General features: G+C 46.7%; 1 protein-coding gene across 3 annotated transcripts; it reads left to right on the forward strand.

The window, feature by feature from the left end:
• Nucleotides 1–1,960: 1,960 nt before the first annotated feature.
• TBCEL (tubulin folding cofactor E like) lies at nt 1,961–24,360 on the forward strand. 3 transcript variants are annotated; one of them, XM_075116059.1, is made up of 9 exons: nt 2,005–2,040; nt 2,732–2,825; nt 5,874–6,023; nt 8,288–8,427; nt 11,599–11,780; nt 12,833–13,089; nt 15,838–15,964; nt 16,417–16,533; nt 21,689–24,360. In XM_075116059.1, the coding sequence occupies exons 3-9, from the start codon at nt 5,891–5,893 to the stop codon at nt 22,005–22,007; spliced, it is 1,275 nt and encodes a 424-aa protein (XP_074972160.1). In that variant the 5' UTR covers nt 2,005–2,040; nt 2,732–2,825; nt 5,874–5,890; the 3' UTR covers nt 22,008–24,360. The 3 variants fall into 3 exon arrangements, with proteins under 3 accessions (XP_074972159.1, XP_074972161.1, XP_074972160.1); XM_075116058.1 differs by lacking the exon at nt 2,732–2,825 and having other exon boundaries at nt 1,961–2,040; XM_075116060.1 differs by lacking the exon at nt 2,732–2,825 and having other exon boundaries at nt 1,988–2,040; nt 5,877–6,023.
• Nucleotides 24,361–25,726: the final 1,366 nt, after the last annotated feature.

The raw sequence follows: 25,726 nt of genomic DNA on the forward strand, positions 1-25,726 counted from the left end.
GAGGAGAAAGACTATATTGTGTTAACAATTCCCTGATTTGTCCGTCTGCATTGAAATGGTCGTTAATGTAGGCCAGGGGATACACCGGTCACTTTCTCACACTTGCAGCACTGACCCAGCAGAGGTTAATGTGGCCATCTGGTATATCCAGTTGATCTGTAACTATAGAAAGCAGCAATTGAAACATATTTCAAATCAAAATGTAGCCTGCTGGAGCCAGTTACCAGCTACAGTATGCTCTATCTGCCTTCTAGCAACTAAATAGCACAGGTAAGCTGTGCAAAAAACATGAGGATTGTTAGTAAAAAGTGTAGCCTCTGAATGCAATGGAGTTCTTTATCTCACTGAAACAGATACGAGAAGTATGGGGAAGGGGTGGGGGGAACCAAATTGAGACAAAGCTCTCTCTGGAATGTACTAAAAGAACCAAATAAGCCATTCAGAGCATGCTGGTAGATGTTTTTTTTACAGAGCGTTAGCAAGGCAATGTTCATCTGTGCTGGCCCGAATAGGAACAAAATAAAACCAATGTTGTGTCAATGGGGTAATAAGAAAGAACACGAAAGTGTTTTTCTCTGTTAAAGGGAAATCAGGCCCGTAAAAGGTATGCATATGTTTCAGCGCTGACAGCTTGGGCTGCCAGTGCCCTAGTGTCCGGGGGGTCTGGGGGTGAAAGGGTGATAGGATGTGAATCTTTCATAATCCTGAGTCAGGCAATTTAGGGAGTCAGTCAGGCTTTCCCCACCTGTGAGATACCTTATACATACCTTTATTTAAAAAGCTGCTGTGTGTGAACTGAGTCCCAGCACCAAGGAGAAGCAGGGAATGGGAGACAGAGCAGTGGAATTTTAGCAGCAGCAATAGTCTGGGGCACCTCTGATTACGCCTAATACAGCTTTTAACTTTGCAGTTGGGGCTTAGGTAATGTGCTGATGGCTCTAACTCTGCCAATGGTCTGCTCGAGGCTTACTTTGCTTCTTGGGATGGATGTTTCCTACTGAGAGATCCTTAGTCAAACTGGTTTAGCTCTGGAGCTCCTATTGTGTCCTTTATCTAGCATGAGTTGCCTGTCTCCTGACCATAAACCTGTGGGTGCAAGCCTATGCCACCAGTCCAAAGTGACGCAGGAAATACATGGCAGAGCAGGAGTTAAACCAGCCTCTCACCCCCCGGGCTGATGGAGAGTACATTTTCTTGTCCTCCACCTGGGTAGCACCCACAATGCTGCCATTGTATTCTGCTGCCTCGGTGGAGTGCACATAAATCAGGGTGTGTAAGTAATAGGATAAAGTTGTACTGATGATGTTACAGGCTGGGGAGAGCCTGTAGACGTGCTGCGGCTATTCGGCCATGACCAATGCAGCTCTCCTCCAGACCTCCCTACCCGCGGCAGGAACGAGAGGCCCCGTTTCAGACAGTTTCTGATTCTTATCGTGTAATCCTGTCAGGGATGGAGATGGGGAGCCAGGCAGGCCCGCTGCTAGGCTGATTCATCCGCCATGGCCTTACTCCCCGCATGATTTATCATCCTTCCTTCTGAGGTCGTGACCAGCCACTGCAGAAAAGATGGTGCCTGCACTGAGCGAGCAGAGAGGAGTGAAACGGGCAAACCAGTACTGGACGGCCGAGCACAGCCAGAAACAGGGTGCGGCTGCCACACAAGCTGTGCGCCGCTGACGTTACGCGTCAAGGACGTGCAACATTCCCTCATTTTTGCCATTTTTTAGGTGCCGTTGTGTGGCCGGGGCTTCCCCTTCCAGCAGGCCCAGGTTCCTGGGGTGCTGGGGAGGCCCCAGAGCTCCACGCCGGCGCTGCGGGGATCTCAGCATCACCCGCCTTTCTCCCGCTGTCTGACGTCACTGATGAGGTCAGGTGGCGTCAGAGGACGCTGCCCCGCGGGGAGCGGGGCGTCGTTTCTATGGTAACCGAGGGCGCGCTCCCGCCGGCCGGGCCCCCCTCACGTGATCGCGGCCGTCACGTGATGCTCGGTTGCCGCGGAGCTGCTTCCGGGTCAATGCGGGACGCGGCCGGCGGGCCTGGGTGAGGAGCGGGGCCGGGGGCGGCGGGGCCGCGGCTGTCGGTCTGTCAGTCAGTCAGCCTCCCTGTCAGTCACCGGCCGGCCGTGCGAGGGGTGCTCGGGACAGTTTAACGTCGGTGTCGGGGGCGGCCGGGCCGGCGGAGGCCGCAGCGCTGGGGGGAAGGCCCGGGCTAGGGGTCCCGGGGCTGGGGGCCCGGCCCGCTGGGGCTCAGCTGAGGGCCCCTCGCACTCCGCCCCGGGGCCCGACGGCGTGGGCGAGGGCCGGCGGGCGGCCCAGCGCCTCTGCGGCGGGGCTGGTTTCCCCACCGGCCCCGAGGGGGTTGCCGGTTCCGTACCGTAGCGCGAGTCCGGGCCGGGAGCGTGTCAAGCGAGGTGCTCGGCACCTCTCGTGCGATACCCGATCTCCTCGCCACAGTCCCCGCCGTTAGAATTGGCCGCTCCCAGGAGCGTGGTGCTGTGCTGGGTGAGCTGATAGTTGTGTTTCAAGTCCCCAGCGGCGTTTCACACGCTCGGGTAGCCCTGCTGGCTCACAGGGTCAGCCTGTCTACCCTGACTGATACGATTCGTTCACTAGTTTTTCAAAATCGCTTCAAAAATAATGAATCATGTCTTCGGGAAAGCACGTACTAGGTTCTTTTAGACAGATGTCTGTTCTGTTGCATCCATTCTTTACACTTTGTTTTTCATGTACAGAAACATGTCAAGATGCGTTTGGTGTGTGACTGATCAGGACCTGCTCTGAAGGCGTTCGGATGGCACTGGAATGCATTAGAATGTCATTAATGATGTAATTCTTCTAAACAGTCTCTTATTCTCCTTGCAGGCTTATAGCACTGGGATAGAAATATTTTTCATGTCGTTTCTAGTGTTCTCCTTTCACTTTACCCATCAGCTGCAGCAGCCCGCTGGGTTTTCCTTGGATTTCAAGTCAGGGTCGTGTTCTTCTTTGCAGTCGCTTGCCACACTGTATGTCACTGGGGCCACAGCCTTCCAGTGGAGTGTTTAAATATAGACAACAAAGACTATTCGTTGACATATTTCAAAGACTGAGCACATCTTTTGCAATCTATGCTGTCATTTAGAAAACACGAAGTTATTTTAGGTTATGTATTGTTCCACGTGCCGTCAGTAGGAGAGCACTCAGAAATACACACCTTGCAGAGCATCTTGTTGTGCTCTTGTACAGACAACATTCACTTGAAATGTGTCATGCTGCTGTTGCATATTCTGTTAATCTTTGCTCTCGAGCAGTTGTAGTGATTCAGAGAAGTCACGTGCATGACAGATGATTACAGTGAATGTGAAGTCTGATGAGAAGGGGAGTGGAAAAGGTGACTGCCCACCCCCTGACATTTTGTCATCTGGTAATGGCATTGGCTTGCAACAGTAAAGCTTGAGAAATAAAATGTTTGTGATTCAGAGTTGTTGAATGTAAATGTCATTAGTGTGTTTTTCTCGGTTCTGTATTGCTCTCATACTGTATCTGGAAACACAGTCTTTTGCCTCCAGTGTGATATTAAGGTGACTTTCTCACGTGGAATTTCCAGCTGATGTTTGCTCAGTGGATAAAGAGAAATGGTGTTGGTAGAAAAGCAATATGAGGGACAGAATGCTTTGTGCATGGGGGACTTCCAGCATTTGCAGACCAGGAGGGCTTGGCGGGCATCTAGAATGCAGTAGCTGTCTGTCCTACAGTTCTGAGCTCCCAAACCACCCTGGGATGAGGCCGTTCAGCCTAAAGCCTTGGCTGTCAATGCAAATTGTTCTTGTAGCATGCAGAATGTTCTAGTGTACAATTAAGTGCCTTGTTCCTAACACAAACTTCGATTTGGTGATTGCTTTTTCAGACAGTGTCACAGACTAGTGACACAAAGTTAAGCTTGAGATATGAATCAACCAAGCTGTTGAGGGCTGAAGAAGATGTGGAGTTAGTTTTGGTTTGTTTGTTTTTTTTTTTAAGTTAGACCAATCCTTTATGTCCCCATTTGTGACATGTAAACTTTATAGACAATACGAAAATTGTAACAGGTTTCAGTTAACTTGTTTATTATTATACCGAAGTCCTTTGTGATAGAGGTGTTTTAGGCAGTGTGTTCGTGAAGAAGTAAAGTAGAGCTTGTTAAACAGGTGATTCTCAGCAAAGGGAACCTGAACCTTAGATAAATGGCTTTTGTTCAGGATTTTCTATCTGTCCTTCCCTGTAATAAATTTAAAGGAAAGTTTATGGCAGCAGGCAGAAACTTTAATCCGGCACTGGTAGGCAACATCGCTTTCAATGTATGTGTGGCCCTACCATGAACTCAAAAGTATGGATTTCCACCAGGAGTCCTGGAGGTGCAGCTTTATGTACAGACAGTACATATCTGCATGAGCTGGGTCTTGCCACTATACTAGAAATGTACTTACACGGTACTTAGTGAAAATGCTGCTCCATGACTAATTGCATGCTCTAGGAAATCTGCAGTTGATTCCTGCAGGTTTGTGCCTTGTGTTGGAACAGGTGTGTGCGGATCTCTCATCTGTGTCTGCAGTGGGTAGCAGGCCCTGCTTTGGACTACAAGACCTCTGTAAAACTAGGAACAATCTCGTTCTCTTCCTTTGTGCATGTATCAAGCTCGACTCTATTATCTAGAAAGCTGTAAAATACCAAGTTCAGAGTACATGTACTGAAGTAAGACACATAAGCTTAGTTCCAGCTAGGATACAGCAGAATGCCAACCATCATGGTACCTTTACGCCAAATACACTTGCAATTGACACTCAATATCTTTCTAGGCAGGTCAGCAGCCTGCAATGCGGCAAGTCCTTCTTCCGGTGCTGTTGTGTTCTGTGACATGCGTAGACAGGAAGGGCATGTGTATCTTCTAGATACATAAAGCAGCTGCAAAATTGAATTGGGAAAACTTGCTTTTTGGACTGGCCAAATGATATGCTCATATGTTATCGAGAGTGTTTTGTGACACAGTAGTTGTGTTCTAATTAGAAGCCCAGGTTTGCAAGCAGGTTGGAAGAACTAGTTCTTTGCAAATGTCAGAGGAGAAATGATGATGCTCTGTTTGAGGCCAAAGCTTGCTTTGAATGAGCCGCTGCTGTCAGGGAAGATGAGAGCCCTGAGATATCCTGAGTGAGCTTACTATCAAACTTGAGTATTTCTATGACATCCTGTGGGCCAACTGATGGAAGTCTTGGTAGCAGAGGGTGTTGAGCTTCTGGCTGTCTACAGCATTGGCCTGATTTTAACAAAAACAAACCATAACCTGCTTTGCATAGTGTTTCTTTGTAAACGGTTACGGAGCTGTGGGTCCTTTTTTCTTTCCTGCCGCCCCCATCCAAAAAACTGATCTTGACTGAAAGTCCTGACTTAGAGAAAAAGGACGTTAGACCATGAAAACACCTGTTCAAGCAATCTGTTACTCATAAACAGGTCTTTGCTCTTTCTCCTCCTTGCTGCCCTGGAAATGTGTGTAAGAATATCTACGAATATCTCACAGCCCTCTTGTGAGGTGCAGAAGTCACCTTTTTCAGCTTGGGGCACATTGGAAACTGTCCTGAAGAGTGTGTGGGGCAAGGAGTTCTTGTATTTGATCTGTAATGGTATGATTGAAAGTATGTTTGTGTAGCTTGGGCCCTCTGTTTGGTTTTAGTTCCTTTTCAGGCCATGTTTTACTGTCATCCTGAATTTGAAATATGATCTGTTAGACTAATCTGTAGGCCAGAGGAAGTAAGACCCGTGACCTGGCTGGTCACTTTCTGTCTGTATTCCCAAGGGCCACTACTGAAGGTGATTATTAGTTGCTGGCTGTTTATGTACTCTGTTTTTTTCTGTGTTAACTAGAAGTCCAAGAAGGGAGCATGGACCAGCCCAGCGGAAGGAGTTTCATGCAAGTTCTTTGTGAGAAATACAGCCCTGAGAATTTCCCATATCGTCGTGGACCTGGTATGGGGGTGCACGTCCCAGCAACTCCGCAGGGTTCACCTATGAAAGGTAAGGTTTCTGAGCATCTGTGGGGTTCTCGGTGGGATCAGTTTCTTGGTTGTTCTTCCTTATGTCGAAAAAAAAATTGTCCTGAATTGGCCAGAAAAAAAAATATCAGGAGGTATTATAAGGTGTTTCCTACCAAAGAGCTGAGAGACTGGAATCGAACAAAACCAGAAAGTTTTTGTCACTGAACCAGTTGCTATAAAACACAGGCAAGTTTCGCTACCCCTGTCATTGCTAGCGTAAGTGAGAATCCTGTCAATGAAGGATGGAAATAAGGCCCTGTGCAGTGCTGAGTTTTGAAGGTTCAGCAGTCCCTGGAGATTATTTTCTTCAGACTGGTGATACTATTTTCTTAGTGGCTGCAACAACATGTATTTTGACAGAGAGCGCTTAACAAATACGCAACACCTTGATCTAAATTCGAAGTTGGTCCACATGCTAGTGGTGTCACGTAGTGCCATCAACTTGCCTTGATGCCTGCAGGTACAGGAGGAGTTCGGTGTTACATAGGAGTGAGCTGTATTTCAAGCCAAGCGATGAGTTGTTCAATCTCCAGCTAGGCTTCTTTTGTGACAAGTGACTCAAATGATTTTGTGGTTTACTTTGTCTCTCTTCTCAAAGCATTACATGGTCTCTGACCACGCTTATGCTGACCTAGTGGAGAAATGCCCTCTCTCCTTTGCTTCTGACCTTACTGCCTTGAGGGAGTTTCAGACAGATGTGTGTCTGAAGCACTGTGCTGCTCACGTATGTCCTTGAGCCTCCTAGACTGCAGAATCTGTGTCGCTGTTCCCTGCTCTTTGAACTGGATCCATTTGACACTCTTTAGTCTTTCCTCACGCTCTGATGTTAGCATTTGGTTCTCAGTTTGTACAGATGAGTCTGAGATTTGTATTTATCCCACCAGAACTGCGCCTTCTTTGTGCAACTTCTTGCCCATCTTGATCTGTAAGTGGAGTTTAAATTTCCATCAGGTCAATTTGTATTGTAACCAGCCCAAAAGGGCAAAACAGCCATGGAAGTTAGCTGAATGAAGTTTACAGTAACTGCGTTTGACAGAGGAGAAAAAAGGGCCTGAGTTCAGCTGAGGATAAAATGTACTGCATGTCACTCAAAATTAATACGAACAGAAAAATGGCCTGATGGAATATTCAGTCAATGCCCTCTCTCCTGTGTGCAAGCACCCACTTACCTGAGCTGTTTGAATGCTGGAGAGAGGGCACATGTTTATAAATCTTAAAATGCGACCGAGACATGACTTACAAGCACATCATGACTAATTCCCGGAGTACAACACCATCCTTGAAAGAAGCTGAACACTAATGAGCCAGGAAACTTGAAAAGTCAGATCACTCTAGATAATTGTCTGCTGCTAGAATCCCTTTCTAGTCATGTAGCTGCCAAGTATGAAAGAGAAAAAGGGCCACCTTTTCAGGAAAATGCTTGTTAAATTTTAGCAGATTTTAATACTCCACAGAGGTGGGAGAGCCTTATTGTATATGAAAGAGTGTAAAACTAATGGCTTGCCTAGCCTAAATGTGGATTTCTTGTGTTGAAATGGTTTCCTGGTACAAATCCATAGCTTTTAACTTTGTTGTGTTTTGGCCTTAGCAAATCAGGCTGTGACTGAGATCCAAGTCCTTGTCTGTGAAATAGCTGCAAGAACGTTTACCTGCATGAGAAGGAACTGCAGCAAAACTGAAGCAGAAACATAAAAGGCAGAGTAGATACCTAAGTTCTTCCAGGATTTAAGAATGCTAAATGTTTTACATTGTTGAAAATGGAAAGCTTAGAAAAGAAATATTTAAATACATCCTTGCCGTTACTAACCCCGGGTGGGCTCAGTACAAGAGGATAAGGGAGTCTGACTCTGTGCAACTCACGGTCCACCTAGTCCTGTGTCATATCTGCAGATGCCAGGGAAAGAGCATAAATTCTGGCAAGAACTGATGTGAGACATTCTATAACCTACAAAGGACAGGCCCATCTTCGCTCTGGTGTGGACAGAAATACATGTAGTAATTCAAGAGCACTCATACTGAGTTGTACTTCGTGTTTAGACACAAGAAGACTTCTTGATTGATGCTGGTCACTTGTCATATAATCCATGTCTATTCTCAGATCCTTAAATATGTGTAAATTGTGGAATTACTGGTAAATCTTTTCTTTTGCTGAATGTCATGCTTGCTTGTGCTTGTTGTTTACCTTCTGTAACTTAAGCCATGCAGCACTGACTGGAGGGCATCTTTTCTTATTCCCTGTTCCAGATCGCCTCAACCTTCCAAGCGTGCTAGTACTGAACAGCTGTGGCATAACCTGTGCAGGGGACGAGAATGAAATCGCCGCCTTCTGTGCTCATGTGTCTGAGCTGGATCTTTCTGACAATAAACTAGAAGACTGGCATGAGGTAAAATGGTTACACGTGCATCTTTCTGCATAGCTTTGATGGATATTACTATGACTGCAAATGAATTGCAGGTTATAAGAGTTCATTTAAAGAGGTGAGGTCTCCTATAAAGGAGAGAGATTTCCATTTTTTGTGGCTTCTTTCTCATCTTTGAAGCTGATGCTTATTTACTTTGACAACAACTAAGCAATAAACATGATGAATTTAATCCAGTTGGGCACTTCACTCTCTTTACCTCGTGACTTACGATCTTGGCCTGTGGGTGACCATATAGATTGAATTTTTTTTTCTGTTGTACAAAGCACTGGAACTAGCATTTCCAACATGAAGAGGTTAATGAGCAGTGCAGTTCTTAACAGAGTAAGAACTGAGGAGGTCTGAGTAATGGGAGTTGATTCCCAGCTTTGCCATCAATTGTGATGCTGGGCAAGGTATTTATTCTCTCTCCGCTTTTGTTTCCCTATCTGCAAAACAGGTTTTATAACATTTGCCTCACAGGATATTTCTGACGCCTCATTAATTAATGCTAAATGCTGTTATAAAATCCTCTGAAGTGTTTGGATGAAATATGCTAGATAAATGCAATGTAATACAAGTAAAACAATCGCAATCTGTTTGGGTGTTGTTAACAGTTCCTCACTGGCTTATGTCCTGCTTTTATGCTAGTGTTTATTGTTGGAAATATGTGGAAAAGAACAGGACGTGCAACATAAAAATTATCATGCGTTTCTGTTGCATCAGGCTCTTATGTCCTTAAACAGGTAGTGAACACAGTATTTGCAGAAATGTCCCAGCTCTGGCACGGGGGACACAAAGTCAGATGCAGGATAGGTTCCCTTGTTTCTGTTATTTCCTTGTTAGCCTAGAAGGTATTAGCTCAGTGAGTGGGAGAGAGATCTTAGGTTTGTCTGTTGAGATTAGACCAGGAAAGACTGTTTTGTGCTGAGGGCGTATCTGCTAAGAATTGGGATGGTATCTCCTGACTTGTTTTTTTCTGACCCCAAAAGGCGCCCTCCACAGTAATGAGGTGCTGCCTCTCCACTCCCTGTTTTGCCTCTTACTCTCAGTGGGGCTAGCCTCATGCCTGGTAAGCAGCTGGGAGAGCTGCACAAACACTTGTCACTTGCAACCTGAATGCCTCGCACCCTGCTATTTGTTCAGTCGGTTTAGGCTACCCTGGATGGCACAATTTGCCGGCTTCTGCATGAGCTGCAGTAATGCAGGAAATGAAAGGCTTTCTGTGTACTTTGCCCCTTCCTCTGAGGCAGGATTAAGTTTTCATAGCCTATCCACAACAGATAAATATCTAACCGACTCTTAAGAACTGCCAGTGATGGGAATTCCAGATCCCTGGGTAGCCCGTTCCCATGCTTAGCTAATAACCTCATAGTCTAAACTATGTAACTTAAGTCTCCCATGGTACAATTTAAGCCAATTGCTCCCTGCCCTGTCCTCAGCAGGCATGGAGGAGCATTTGTCGCTGTTCCATATGTGACATTTTTTTATACCCACAAAGAAGAGCTTTCATGTCTCCTTTTCCTCTTTCAATATAATACTGAAAAAATTCAGTTCTTCCAGTCATTCACCATAGGCTGTTTCTTCTAAATCCTGTGTTGTTTTTGATGCTCTGATGTCAACACAGTTTGTCTACTTCATTCGTAAGGTGTAGTGCCCAAAGCATGTCGTCACCTAAGACGAGGTGCAAAGTGAGGCAGACTAATTACCCCCAGCATCATGTAGGCAATGCTTGAGTTCAACCTCCACGTGCTAGCAGCTGGGCCCTGTTACTGGCTTGTATACGTCATGGTCTGCCCCATCTCCTCCATCCCAGTCGCTTTGTGGAGTGGAGCTCTCTAGCCAGGTGTTCTCTGACTTGTACTTATTTTCTGGGTTAATGTCTTTTCCCCTGAATGTTAGTACTGTCCATGTCTGTCTGTCCATGAACCGAACTTCCATCTTACAGGTTTCAGATGGCTTTGTTTTGGCCTCTAGTCTTGTACCGCAATGTGATGGCAGCCCTTCCCACCTTAGTATCACCCGCAGATTAAGAAAAACACATAGTGTTGAATTATTCTGGTCATTGAAAACGTAACAAGTAATATTCTGCTAGAGTGCTCCATCGGCATGCCTGCTGGCTTTGTATTGAGCTCTTAACTGACGGTGCTGTCCTGGGCACTGTAAGTCCGCACTTTGCCTGCGCGACTGGTGCGCTGATGGCATCGGAAGCTGCCATTCCCTCACGCTACCTACCACTGAATCAGTTACCCAGTCAAACAGGAAAATTAGATTGACGTGATGTGGTTTTTACGAACTGATGCTGCCTGGCTGTTCTGTCCACTTAGTCATTATTATTAGATGACTACAAATTGATCATCTAAATAACGTGTTCCTGTATCTTTCTGTGTGTTAGCAGTATCTAGGTCAGCACCTACCCCAATCACACAATCCGTTATGTATCCCGCACTCCAGAGCTGTACAGTTGTCATCTCTGACTTCTGTTTCTCTTTCTTGACCTTTCTCCCTTACCGCTCTGCTACTTTGCCCTCAGGTGCACATCTGTACACGCAAAAAGAGAAAGTAGCCCCAAGCAAAGTTACCTGAACATTTGGACTGACTGTAAGACAGCTGCTGTTTTCAGAGCAATGGAATTGAATAAGAAATTCATTGTATGTGTACAGTGAGCTTTTATCTGTCTTTTACCTTGGGCAAAATGGTGAGGTGAGGTCCGTGACTAGTGGGGAGCAGTGGAAAGCTGAGCAAGTGATCGGAGCGTTGGCCATAAACTCAAGAGACATGTCCGTTGCCTCGCTGCTAAAAGAGGGGTACAGCATGCAGGCCTCTGTAACGTACTGCTGCCTAAGGTTGGTGGTGAGGTGGATTTTATGACCTCTCCCAAGAGACTGGCTTTCTCTTATCGAGCTGCTCAGAGAGTGTAATTAAACGAACTGTTGAGACAAATGAGCAATTAACCAATCAATCTAGACCAGTGAATAGCTGGAGTATGAATTACAGGTAGCTATCCAGAAGCCTTATTTTTTTCTCCATATCATTTCTGTGGCCTGTGGTGACTCCGAAGGGCCCCCTTTTAGGAGACGGGATATTATTTCATGAGGTCCGATTACTGCCTGATACACATTTCTTTCTTTCTCTTTTTTTTCCCTCCCTACTTAGGTCAGTAAAATTGTGTCCAACGTTCCCCACTTGGAGTTTCTAAACTTGAGTTCCAACCCTCTCAGTTTGTCCGTTTTAGAGAGAAGGTGTGCTGGGTCTTTCGCTGGTGTTCGCAAACTTGTGCTCAACAACAGCAAAGCTTCCTGGGAAACAGTCCACACAATCCTGCAGGAATTACCAGAGTAAGCATGGGGAGCTGGGCGTAGAAAGGGGTGCTTGCGGCACACAAGTCAAGGCTGGCGTATCAAATCACGCGGTGAGGGATGTGAGGATGCAAATGTGATCGGTTAGGGAAAAAGGGAATTTTTTTCTTCAGGAGCTTGGGAACTGGCCAGGTGAACGCTTTACATTGTCTTAAAAGCTGAACTTGTGTGGCACTGCAAAGCCCAGGGCTTCTCATCCAAATCTAAATACCAGAGATGGATAATCACCCCAACAATGTAGGAGGTGACACACTTTCCTCTGAGTCACTGCAGAATGAATGGTGCAGTGCATACCTGTACTAATAGCTTTTGAATGGGATGTCAGTCTGAGGGTCCGGCCACTTGTCAAGTAATATTTCATTGTGCTTTTCTGTGCAAAATTGTTGATTTATGTGGCTTGGCCATGGTCCGCCCTGGCAGTGCCATTCTGCCTCCCCCAGTGTCCTCAGTGGCTTCATTTTGATAACAGATTCCTCTCATAAGGCTTTGTAAGCGGAGGTGATGACAGCAGTATGTCCTGCATGGCCAATGTACGCTTCCCTGGGACTAGAAGAGCTAGTTTAGTTCTATGAAAATTTAGCGGGACCTGTTCTTTCTTTAATAGGAATCTTTGGCAGAACCAGTGAGTGGGGAAAAAGGCGTCATCTGTGTTGTGTAAACACCTTTTAAATCAAGTGGTGAGCATTGAGAGCAGGTACCAGTCACCACTCGAGCTGGGTTGGTGGCTTGTTAGGCACAAATGTGGGACACCACCCTGAGCAATCTGTTACACAATTAATACTAGGAGGCTAAGGGAACACTTAGAGGTGTTTTTCACCTGTGGAGGAAGTTTACGGATGGGAGCAGAGACATAGTCGAAACACTCCCATTTGGAGTACTCGGACGTCTTCTCTACACCAAGGTTTCAAATTGCATAAGAGCCATTACAGAAAGCCATGTTAAAGTCACATACGCATATCCCTGCACCCAAGAGGGTAGCCATTTCTCAGGGTATGTTGAGATGATGATATGATCTTTCTGCCCCTGTGCAGCTTGGAGGAGCTCTTCCTGTGCCTTAACGACTATGAAACAGTGTCTTGTTCTCCAGTTTGCTGTCAGTCTCTCAAATTACTCCACATAACTGACAATAATCTTCAAGACTGGACTGAAATTCGAAAATTGGGAATCATGTTTCCATCACTGGACACACTTATTCTGGCTAACAACAACCTCACGACCATTGAAGAGTCGGAAGATTCCCTAGCAAGGCTGTTCCCCAACCTACGATCCATCAATTTGCACAAGTCAGGTGAGAGCCTGGAAGCAGTATGCTTTTTGTTCTCGGCATAAGTGACAGCGGTTGACTGGAGTCTCTCCTCCTGAGTAGGTGAAAAACACACTTGCTTTGTGCTCTTTGAAACTTTGGCCTCGGGGTGGTTGCTTCTTAGGCCTGTTAGCAGCAAGTAGCCTGCAGTCAGCATCGCTCCTGCAAAGAATTAGCGGGGGTAGGTGAAGGCAGAAGTGCTGAGCAAGAGCCTAAACCTTTGGGATAGTTCTGTTGCTGTAGCAGAGATGAAAATGCCCAGTGACCTTTGTCCCAGTCTATCCTAGCTTCTCGGCAGAATCAAAAAGCTGTTGATAAATGTAGTCCCAACAGACCTATCATGTTGAAGTCCGGTTTTGTGATGGTGCTAATGCAGAGCCAGGCAAGCAGATGTACTGAAGTGCACTGACCCGAAGAATGTAGTGTTAGGAGAGGAAAACAGGCAAGAAATCAGCTGGCCCATCTCTGTGGGCTTTACCTGCTGCTTTTGGTAGTTAGTCATTATCTAAAAGATGAGTCAGAGTAGTGTGGATTGGCAGTTATTCAAAATGAGCTGGAAAAGGATTTTTACATTAGTAGTTTCTCTCTGTTTCCTGCCCTGCCTCAGGTGCTCCTGGCTGGAGAAGAATAAATAAATGTCTGGCAGTGGAGGGGATGAAAGAATCCTATTTGCCTTTCATTCCCTGTTTTATCTTGCATAAAATGAGCATATGTGTAGGTATGTGGCATGTAAGGGCCAAGCATTTACCAGCAAAATCTGTCCATCATCTGTGCACAGTTGTTAGAAGCTCATCACACATTATGCTCGAGGCTGCTTTTGCACTTCAGCCCCAGAGAGTTTTCAGCCAATGCTCCAGAAAGAGAATAAGCATTTGGGATATCAGGAAGGGCACCCTGTGCTCAGAGAGAGGAGCTGCCGGGCAGCTCCTGAGGGCTGTGACATGTTTGTGAGATGGCAGGTATGCCAGAAGTTCTTCAGCAGGAGTAGTTAATGCATCATCATCTTTTGTTCTTTACAGCTTTATATGCTGTGCAAGCCATAGTTAATTGTTAGCCAAGGTAGAAGGTACTTTATTAACATGCTCTGCAATGTAAGCGTCAAGGAATCCCTATAACAAAAGCTTAAAGCTAACTAGAGGAAGGAAAGCATGTTAAGCTGGATTTGAAAGCAATGTCTCACTGAGGAGCAGGAGGTGAGGTGCCCCTGTGGTAAGTAGTTTTGCAATTTTGATGCCAGGTATTTAAGAACTCTGCATTCTGTATTGCATTTTGATGTCTTGGGAGCTGAAAGTCAAATAGAAATCCCAAGGAGCATGTTAAACTTTTTTTTAGGGAAAGCTGCTGCACTCCGAAATTCTGTCACGTGAAGACTCCACAGTGGTGCCTCTTTTTGCAGGCAGAAGCTTTAGTGGAGATGAGGGATGAGCTAAAGATAATGGTTTTTAGTGAACTAATAGCACAACTGGGTCATGAGGGGATGAACAGATTTTCCTGCTGAGGCGGATGCCATGACTGACAGCAGTTTCTCCTTCACAGGTGGTTGCCTTTCTGTACTAGCTTTCTCCTAGCTACAAGAGCTTTTTGGCCCTTTCAGAGTGGCATGATTCAGAGAGGTACCAGGCACTCCTTGGTGACATTGCGTCCCAGAGATCAGGTGGAAGAGGTCTCCCGTCACAAAATTCTGCTGAGTTTGTCTGCAAATGTGGCTGATACTGATACCCAGAGGATGGCTTTAGGCATAGGTGACCTTGGCAGAGGCGTTTTGAGAGCTATGGGGAAAGGAAGCACTCTGCCTGCCTGGCACACAGTGCTGTGATACTCACAGGAGTAGTGCTTCTGCTCTGAAAAGAGCCCCTTCTTCTGAGTTGTGGTTGTGACACATGTTTGGGCTTGGACTTGGCATTTCCTGATGGGCTTAGCTCAAATGAGACCCCTGATTCTGTTTGAACCAATAATTTCTTCTGGTTTTTTCACATTTTCTGTGCTGTGTGGGTGAAGCCGTTGAATGTTGTTCAGCACATCGCCAGTGTAAGCTTCTGGAACGGTCGTTGGAAAACCATCGCGGTAAATGTTTCTGCAGTCGCAGCAAAGGGAAGTGAAGACAAATAGTGTAGATCTCTCCATGTAATCAGGGCTGTACTGTTGCTTGATACTCAGCTTTTTTATTTTACCCTCTCTGCTTGCCTTGTTATCCCAAATGTCAGGTCTTGAGGAGGCTGAAATTGAGTTAAAGCCTTTTTCATTAAAAGGCTGGATGGCTTCTGGGACTGTTTTACCATTGGGTTGTGAGTGGAAATGGGACCCTAGGTGGTCATGTGTGCGAGGTAAAGCCATTTGATCGCTATTTAGTGGTGCCTAAGAATGACAGAAATTCTGATGACTTTAATACTACTTAAGGCAGCGTTCCTTTATAGATGCAGTCATCATAACTGATGCCAGTCAGTCCTCGGCAGTGAGGCCAAAGACTGAATGGTCCATAAAAAACTAAGCTTCCTAATCAGCCATGGAGATCATCCTTCTAGACTTACGAAACAGCATGAGGGAATTTAAATACTTTGTCTTGTAAGCAAATGAAGGAGATTTTTTGCAGCGCGTCGTGAGCAAAAAGCTAGCTTCTGAAAGAAACGGCAGCTGATGCTTGCCTGTCATGTATGTTCTTTGGCTGTGTCTAATTACCTTGGATACATGATGTATTATTTGTGTTTGTTTAAGCAAATATTTTCTTCTGAGCAGGTCTGCATTGCTGGGAAGACATTGACAAGTTAAATTCTTTTCCCAAGCTCAAGGAAGTGAAGTTGTTAGGAATCCCTTTGCTGCAGTCCTACACCACTGAGGAACGCAGGAAGCTGCTAATAGCCAGGTCTGTTGCTTGTTTATTCTGCTCAGCAGAAGGATTACATGGCAATGAGTGGCTGGGAATGGGTAATTGGAGGAAGAGGCTGTTAGGAGATGAGGTTCTGTTTGAATTCACCACTCAGAGAGGTTTGAGCTTTTTTTTTGTTGGGTGGGGAAGTCGGAGTAGTGGAAAAGTTAAGTCTAGCTTCCCTGCTTCTCAGAGAGTTTTTTGAGTCTCAGACATGCCTGTGCATGTGATGCATATATGTGGCAAAATGACAATGCGTAGTTTTGAATGTCCTTGGAGAAATGCATGGAACTTGCCCTCTATCTTGAGGGGACTGAGATGTAAGCTGCCTGGGAGGATTCTCCTCGTGTTAATCTTGTGGCACGTAGCTTTTGGTGGTGACTGTCTTGTTGGTCACCCTGTCTGGGTTTCTCTTCTTGCTGACTGTATTTCTTGGTGTCTGCCTGCAGGTTGCCATCTATCATCAAGCTCAATGGAAGCATTGTTGCTGATGGGGAGCGAGAGGACTCGGAGCGATTCTTCATCCGATATTATATGGAGTTCCCGGAGGAGGAAGTCCCATTCAGGTATGAATTCTTTGTCATGGAATGGAGAGCAGGGGCAAAAGGGCAGTGAGACAAAAGGTGACTGAAGAGATGATGTTACATGGGAAATCTAGGCTAGCTGTTCCATGAAAAAAACATCCCTCGCCTTCCTCCTGTCTTGCCTTCCTCAATCTGTTTCAGTTAATATTGGTATATTAGAGTGTTGTTTGATGACTTGTAGAATCACTTCTGAGTCAAATTTGGTCTTAAAGTGTCTGTGTCAAGTGCCATTAAACAACATGACTGTTCAGTTCATGATCTTCATTGCTTCCTGGCCTCCCCCATGGCTAGGTTCATAATCCACCTGTGTTTGGGAGTCCCCAAAAGCCAGTACAGATCATGCTCTCTGGTGCCAGGCCAGGGTGTTTAATTCTCCCAACCATCTGGTGTGCGGAATGTGACTGGCGATGGGAAGCTGTCCCCTCACTTTCAGGCCCGCAAATTGCAAGTCTGATGGTTTTTCTTTGCCAAAAAAGTATGCCCAATGATCTGTTAATCTTAGTAAACTAATGAACTTTGACAGATGCTGTTCGGTCAGTATCTTCTCTGCGCCAGCATCTACTTACTGCTTCATAATGGGCTGTGGAAGGATCATGGTACATCAAGCCACTGCATTTGTGTGCCTTTTGCCTTAGGACTCTCCGGTGCTTTTCAGACAGCGAAGCTTCATAGCTCTTTCTTTACAGAAAGGTGGTAGGACAAAAGTGTGTGTATGTGCCTGTGTGTGCGGGGACAGGCAGAGGTAGGGACAAACTGAGGTAGAGAAGGTCAAAGGTACAGCCTGGTACAGATGACAAAGGTGCAAATGGAAGCTGGTCGGTGTTTGCGTTGGCCGATCAGTGTTTTCACCAGCTTAACACTTAGATAAAATGTCTCTTCTTTTTTGAAAATACTGTGCATGTGACCTGCTAATACAGTAAGGGCATGGGAAGGCTGGAATGGGGAATGGGGGCATGGTGTTTCGTATGAATACTAATAGGTCTAGCGAATATACTATTTGTTAAAGGTGTTCTGGGGTCAGTTCAAAGGCAAAGGGAACTGATGTAGTTAGGGATACAAGACAGCTGGTGATACCTTTTGTTCCTTTTTCTGAGGACAAGTCCTGGCTTGTAATTTTAGAAGCCCTTGAAGTGGAAAAAACTGAAACAAATATTGGAAGGGATAGCAGCAGAGGTGGAGAATGCAGGGGAGACAAAGGGGAAGGGGAGATGGGGACTGCAAGCTCATGGTGCTGTTCCCAAAACAGATTATTTTCCATAACATTTTATTTGTAAGAAAACTGTTTCATGTGTCTGTGTTTGTGGCTCTAGAAGGGGAGAATTAGCAGGGTAGCTGAGCCCAACAGCTGCGGCGGCATCCCGCCCTCTGGCAAATGGGGCTTGGGCTGACCTGGAAAAGCAGCCAGGAGAAGGCAAGGCAGGCCCTCACACTGAAAGCAGTGTATTCGGTTGCAGACTAGGAAGGGAACTAAGATGCAAGCAGCCCTTTGATCCTGGTGAAACCGGTGTGCCACCCCAGGCTCAGGAGGAAGGGTTTGCGCACAAGAGAGAAGGTAAATAAAGAGCTGGCAGGCTCTGAACCTTTTCCTGCTGGACTTGCGTCTCTGGGTGTTGTGGTGACAGGTGCCTTGCATGTCCGGGACCCGTATACTGTTGACAAGGAGACCGTGGGGTATAGCTTCAGATATGTGTGATGCTACTGTTAGGATGTAGATGTTGGGAACAGTCTGTGAACCCACGTAGTTACACACTAACACACACAACTGGGGTCGGTTTCCAGGTGGGAGCTCATGTTAGAAATTACTAATATCTCATCCATCCAAAAAAGCTGGTCTGATCTTGACCAACATGCTAGTTTTATGCTACTTTGGTAAGATACAGGCGAATTACCTCCCCTCTGATTTCTTAACCTTTAAACACTGTTACTGCCCTTTTCGTGGTCAATGGGCCCTTTGTCTGAATCCCTTCATCTGTGCAGCGTTTCCGAGACACTTGCGCAGCTATTAAAGAGGGCTGTTGTGCTCTGGAGGAGTTGTGTGCTGCTCCACGCTATTTCCTTACAAGACTGCAGATGGCTGAGAGCGTCCCTAGCGCTGAGGGCCGGGCTTCAGTTCCTGGGCCCATATGCAGCAGCCCTTACAGGAAAGGAAACCTGGCATTCTTTGCAGAGGGATTTTGTGTGTGTTTGTTGCTAAAGCTTCCACTTCTTTGCTCCCAAATCTGATGTGGTCTCTCTGAAGGTGGTTCGTAATTAGAATCTAATCAGGACACACACGTGTTGTTGCTGGGGGTACGGCATCTGCATTGCAGTGCTGCCTCAAGCAGGGGGAGAAGACACACTTGGGCACAGAAAACCTGGGAGAGTTAGCAGCCCCCCTCAAGACTGTCGAGGTGTAGTGTGCGATAAGCGACCAGCACGCTCTCTCATGGCAAATCCCCCTGCCTGCACTGCATGTTTTCATGGGCTGCAGCTTAAAGAGATGAGAACCGGAGGGAAATGGACAGAATAATTTCACTCTCTGGATGTCATGGGTTAGAAAGGAGTGCCGAGCATACAATCCAATACTGGCGGTCGTCTTGAGTGACGTATTTGTGTCTGTGGGTTTTTAATGAGTCCTCTGCTTGTCTGGTCCACTGTTTATCTGCAGAGTATCAGAGACACTTTTAGCCAGGCTCAGTTCTTCAGCATCTTCTTCTCTGGCAGCCAGCATCTGCCAGGCTGCAAGGGGTGATTATAAAAGTCTCCAGGGTGCTGATTACCAGGGTACAAAAGAACCGTGTGAGCAGTGTGCCTTTGTCCTTATTGATTTGAGGGAAGCCAGTCATTCGGACTCCTAACTTTCTTTGCAGGCTGCAGCTATCGTACAAGGAGTAGGCTGTGAACCTTGTTCTGCCTTTCCTCGACGTGAGAAAATTTAAGACAACATTGCCTGACCCTCCGCATATTTACAGCAAGCGTTTGGGTAATCTTAGCCCACTCATAGTACTTCTCTCTCTCAGCTTGCTTGAAATTTGTCCCCTCTTTATACTCTTCCCACCATCAGCCTTGTTCACTGCAGTTTCCCTTAGTGCATGAATTGTGGCAATACTTCTGGTCGGCACATGAGAAATTGTTACTGGTCTGTAGCAGAAACTGTGCCCACAACGAAATCCTCCCCGTCAGCAACATGTTGGCTAGCGCTCGCTTCTACTGCAGGCGGTAGCCTGTTGGGTAAACCATGGGGAGTGCGTTGTCTTCTCTCAGCACTAATGGCTGTTCTGAATAAACAGACCTGATCCTATCACCCAGGTGACTGTGAGAGCAGGACTTTGGACGCTCTGCCCTGGTGAAGGCTCGTTTTGTCTGCGAGACTGGGGAAATCCTAGTGTGTTGTGGCCCTTACCTCATTGCCCGGCAGACAGAGGGTCTGCTGTTCTCCAGGAACATTCCTGCCTTCGGCAGGGCTCCCTGGGGTCACCTGGCCTGCCAGGTCCCATCATCTCTCGACAGGGGCTGTGACACAGCACCAATTGCATTCAGCTCAGACTCGGATCGGGAACAAAAAGAGCTTTCTGTACGGCACATAGTGGAGGGACTCTGAAATGTTACCTTTTCTCGGCAGCTCTCAGTCTTTGTCATTTCAATCACACTGTGTTTTGTGTTGCCATTTCGCCTCTTTCCCAGCCAGGCAGGGGAGACGCAGCCTTGCCCGATCGGAGCGATACCCACTGAAGGCAGTGGGGGAGTGGGACGGGCCTTCCATCGCAGGGGGATGGCTCCCTGGGACAGACCTTGCGAAGGACAGTCGGACAGCTTGGCTCCAGGGAGAAAGTGACAGTGGACTGTGTGGCTCTACTAGTAAAATTCCCACGTTGTTTTGGAGTAGGTGTGAAGGATCAGTTGGCAAGAAGTCCCCTGTTTGTTGTCAGCTTCCAAACCATGTGGCAGCTCACCTTGATTCGGTGATCTTGGTGATCCCATGCTCAGTGGAGTGTAACATTTGGGACGTAACTGGCCTCTTGGAAAAAAGCATGAATGTCTGAAAATGAGTCAGGCCAGAGAGATACTGGGAATGTAGACTGAGGGCTGTATCCTTTGTGAGCGCTAGCTTGGTTCTGTCACTTTTTAGTGAAGTGTTTGCACTGGAGCAGGAGGCATGTGATCTTGAGAGTGTAGTGTCCTCTCTTTCTTCCAAACCCCGCTGCAATCACAGCTGGGATTTCTGAAATTGTAGCAGCCCAGTAGAGAGCTTTGCTGCAGTTTTGTTCAGGAAGCTGTTCTGAGACCAGTCAACTCGAACGTCTCAGGTCAGTGATAACCTCACCTTCCTCAGCTAAATACCTCCTCCCTAGTTGACACTTAGGTGGGTTCATGTCGGTGCCACATGCGAAATATGCATGCCCCCACGTGCAGCTTGGGGGCTGTGGGACAAGGTGATGGGAGTGGGTGGGCTTTCTGGGTTTTATTTTCTCCTTTCCAGCATCTTGCCTGAGAAACACTGTGCGCTGTGTGAAGTGTCACGCTAGCAGGGGAGAAGACAGGACTCAACCCATCCACATTTATTCCTAATGGGTGTCTGTTCAGGTCATCAGACTTGAATCGGGGTGAATGTTGTCTCACATGAGGAACATCCAACTCCCCAAAGTGTGAGAGATTTGGTGGCAAATGCAGAAGAAAGCTGGGGGTTTCCTTTAGTTGCTGCTGGGTGGGAGACTTGTATGGAGAGAGGCATGCACTTAATGGGCTGTGAATGCTAGCACAGGAATGTTCTTTACCCGTGGGAGCCTCATCCGTCCTTCCCACCATGAGCAAAGTGCCGGTTAAACTGAGAGATATTTCGGAAGAGCCATATGCCAGCTAGTCACTGACGTGGAGGATGAGGACAGCTCATTGCTGTCTGGGCTCTGGCTTTAGCTCTCGTCAAAGAGTTCTGGGCTTTAGATGAATCCCGCCTTGGAATCTGCGCTTACCCTCATGTCATCCGGTCACTGTACTCTCCGTGCAGATGTTCATTTATGCTTTGCAACCTAGTAGCGTCTTTGGATGATTGCAGCTGAAGTGGGGTAGTATCATCATGTGAAACAGAAACTGACTTGTGAAGCCTGCACTGGCTGTAGGAGCAACTCTACCGTAACTCTGGACTTGCTTGATTTTTCAGGTATCACGAGCTGGTCACAAAGTACGGGAAGCTGGAGCCCTTGGCAGTTGTGGATCTTCGGCCACAGAGCAGCGTGAAGGTGGAGGTTCACTTCCAGGATAAGGTGGAAGAGATGTCAATCCGTCTCGATCAGACTGTGGCAGAATTGAAGAAGCACTTAAAAACTGTAGTGCAATTGTCAACAAGCAACATGCTGCTCTTCTACTTGGACCAGGAAGCTCCCTTTGGTCCCGAGGAGATGAAATACAGCTCACGAGCACTGCATTCTTACGGCATTCGGGATGGAGATAAAATTTATGTGGAGCCCAGGATGAAATAGCCTCTTTTGACCTTGTGAGTGCACGCACGTGCACACGCCCGCCCCACACACCCACACACATGCATTAAGGGTTTTTTGCAAGGTTTTTATTTCAGTCGGTTGGTTGAGGTTTGGTTGCGTTTCTGTAGCAAGTAATTTTGTATCCCGGAGGGAGTGCCCTGATCTGAGAACCATGCCCGCCATCCACTGCAGGTGACCTTGAGGTGACAGTTGACTTCAGTGCGTGTGTTTCGGTGTGTGCAGTACCTTGATGTTTTCTTTGATGCTCCGGTATACTCGTGATTTGGCACGAATGGTCAGTTGTTCAAGCTAAAGAATGCTAGGGCCCATAAGGGAGAAGATAGCTCGGTGCAGAATTTGACCTGTTTTTTTTCTTTTTCTATCTTTTTGTGTTTTTGGCTCCACCAGAGCACCCTTTGGCCTAGCTATCCGAGCTTGCTGAAGTATTTTTTTGCAGCTGGGTGCTGTCTCAACCTTTTGTTGCACTCAAGTTCACTGAAAAGATCTAAAACAGTATTCCGCTTGATTCTGAGCTCAGGTATTTAGTGCATCCACTTAGCTCCACTGGTTAGTATGAGTGCACAAAATGGGGGAAAGAAAGAAACCCTATTAGAAAGAAGCAGTTTATTTTCAAAACGCATGCTCTATATCCACACGGTCTATTCTGATTTTTTGGAAAAAAAAAAAAAAAAAAAGTTTTGAGTTCTGTACCCATCTCACACAGTGTCTACAACCTGCAGTGCTGGCAGCCTGGAGGCGAAGGGAGCCTTGCTGTGTGTCTTGCAAAGTGAATTTTGGAAGGCGGTGGATGGGCGTTGCGTTGGAAGGGTTTGTGGAGTAACAGGTCAAAAAGGGCAACCCCTTTTTGAAGAGCAGATTGCCCTGTTGGCCGGGATTCATCCCCGCTATGCTGAAGAGATGCTCCAATATGCACTTAACCTTGTACCAGTTTATATTAAAAGTGGAATGGCTAGAATTGCTCTCCTGGCAGAGAGTAAGAGTAAAGCTGAAGTTCGTGTTTGTTGCTGTTGCACCATAAGTTAAACCTAGCGCTCTCCCTGGGGGCTCCTGGCTGTGGGGTCCCTGCCTGGGGTCCGAACTAGGAGAATGTGTTGGCTTGGATCAGTTTCTAGAAGATGAGTAGCAAAGCCACTAAGCTCACATTTATTGTAAAGCAGGTTTTCACTCTCTGTCTTGGCTTCCCCCCCCACGCACCTTGTAGGCATCGCGTGCTGCTGCTTAAATTAGCCCCCGTTTTCTACTGCAGAGCAGATTCCCTTTCTTGTGCGATGAAACCCTGCTTCCTTTATATCTCTTGTTTCACTTTCCTGTGTCCTCCCTTGTTCCTCTGCCCCGCTGACAAGGTGAAGACTTTTCAAATTACCTAGTTATAAGCAGCTGCATAGAAGTTTTTGAAGCTGTGCGCTGAGGGCTCTAGTTACACATGAACTTCTGACCTTAATTTTGAAATGCTCCCTTATCCCCATGTGCACTTTCTTTCCCATGATGCTTTTGTCCACATCACCGAGCTCCTTTTATATTCCTGGAGTTGCGTATTTCTCTTCATATTTTACCTAGATCGTGGGGTGGGGTAGAATGGGGAGGGAACGAAATATTATCTCATAGTCTTCAGGTTCAGGATGTGGGGACCATTCAGAGGGAAGTAGTTCCGCATCCAGAGTAATGATTAAAAATGGGAGGATTTAAGACAAGTTAATAATTTGTGCCTCATCCCCCTGCCAAAAATGTCAATCTCCTGGCCCCGTTGAGATGAGCAATAGGAAACGGAGCACGACTCGCTGTAGGTAGCGCAGAGGCCGCGGCATGCAGCTGCGGAGCCGTGGTACCCGTAAAACAACAGAGCGGGGAGATGGCGGCAGTGTAACATAAGATGATGCTTTTATAAGCTAGAGCTTTACTGAAGATGTATTTTCCATTTGGGCAGAGAAAGGCATTTGCTGCCTTATAGCAGAACTCTTAAGCCAACACTTCTGTATGATATATACATACGTACGCATAGCGAAAGTTGTGTTTAATAAGATATTTTGTTATAAAACAAAGTTTTATGAAGATATGGTTGTTTAATATTAGAAGCCTATTTCTCCCCTTGACCTCCACTTTAAGTAGGTTGTCCCTCAGTTGCTGCAGTGGCAGAGGTATGCGACCGATGGGGATGCAGAAGTATCTCTGACCTAATTCTACAGAGCAGTAATTGCCTGTGTGGGTATATTTATGGCATTGTAACTGGTATGAACGAGATGCTGTAACTATTGACCAACTTCCTCAGCACAATTAAATGTCTTGGTTTCAGAGAAGGAAATAAAGACCATTAAAGAATTGAATGGGATGTTAAGGAAGACCCAAGTATGTGCTTGTAAGTTTGTTTGCCCACAAAAGATTAGCCTGCCCACGGAGGGAGCGGTGCTGTCCCCATGCCGGCTCAGAACTGTCAGTAAATCGTGCTTTTATTTATGGTGGACCTGGTGGGAACTGGAAGATGGAAAAAGAGAACACCTACTGGCGTACGAGGTCGACAAGCACCCTGTAGCTGCCGGGGATTTGGTGCTAACACCCAAGCCGGCTCCCCCGGGCTGTTCGGGTCAGCCGAGTCACGGTACGAATATCACCACCTTGCCACTTTGTCGGGGGAAGGTTGTTTGTGGACGACGTTCTCAAGCCATTCGCCTTCTGCGCAGCTAGCAGAGCGCTTGTGGGCTGGAAACCAAAAATCGTGGTTGGCTTCCCAAGGAGAAAGAGTCACGTCCAAAACTCGGGAACAGTTTATGCGTCCAGACAATTGACTTTGGAAAGTAGGGCCAAATGGCACGTGGCCGATGTGGCAAAATATCCCAAGACGGCTCACTTTCCTTTTGTAATACCTTTTGGAAAAGGGTCTTCTATGTGTGCCACGTTACCACTTAACAGGGGACCGTGTCCTGGGGGGGAAAGGGGAGGGCTCTGAGCGAGAGAGGGGGTTTGGGGCCAGCGCTGGATGCCGAGAATCTGGGAGGGTCCCGAGAGGGCGGATGGTTTGATTTGAATCGATGGGATGTCACGAGGGGCTGTGTCCTGGTGTGGTCAGCATAGACCCGCTTTAGCAAAAGGTCAGTGGTTCCGTCGCATTCCTTTGAGAAAACAAAATAGATTTGCAAGCTTCTCTAGCTTGTGTCCCTCTATCCGAGGGCTACTTTCGTCAAGAACTGTTTTGTTTTTCATGCTAGTTCATGCATAAAAGTCTGCCGCGGGCAGCCTATGCAGTGGGAAAAACACCTGGTTCGGAAGGAATTAGGTGACAGCTATATACCAAAGTGTCACACGGCTCCGTGTACTGAGATTAGTTGCTGTGCCATTGTGTTTTTGGATGCATTCCTATTGAATATCCATGTTTTGACCAGATGTTTCAGGCGGATCGCCTAACTGCAATGTTATGAATATGCATGCCGTGGCAACTGTCCTCTGCTCCCTTGGTGGGATTTGTAACCCCCTTCGTTGGGAGCTGCGTACATCCTGGTGGCAGACGATACAGTGCAGCCTGCGGTGGCTTGGAGCAGCTCGGAAGAACTGCGCTTAATGGCACTCATTGCTTCTGGGGAGAGGCTCTTGGTTTGCCCTTGCCTCCTCCAGTCTGTAATTCGAAGCGGCTCTGCCTCTGTCGGTTGCTGGTTTTGCTTTTAAATGAGATTCGTAGGTTCTGTTCGTGTGCAGATTTGAAAATGCAA

The sequence above is a fragment of the Phalacrocorax aristotelis genome, chromosome 22, assembly GCF_949628215.1.
Source record: "Phalacrocorax aristotelis chromosome 22, bGulAri2.1, whole genome shotgun sequence".
Classification (NCBI taxonomy): Eukaryota; Metazoa; Chordata; class Aves; order Suliformes; family Phalacrocoracidae; genus Phalacrocorax; species Phalacrocorax aristotelis.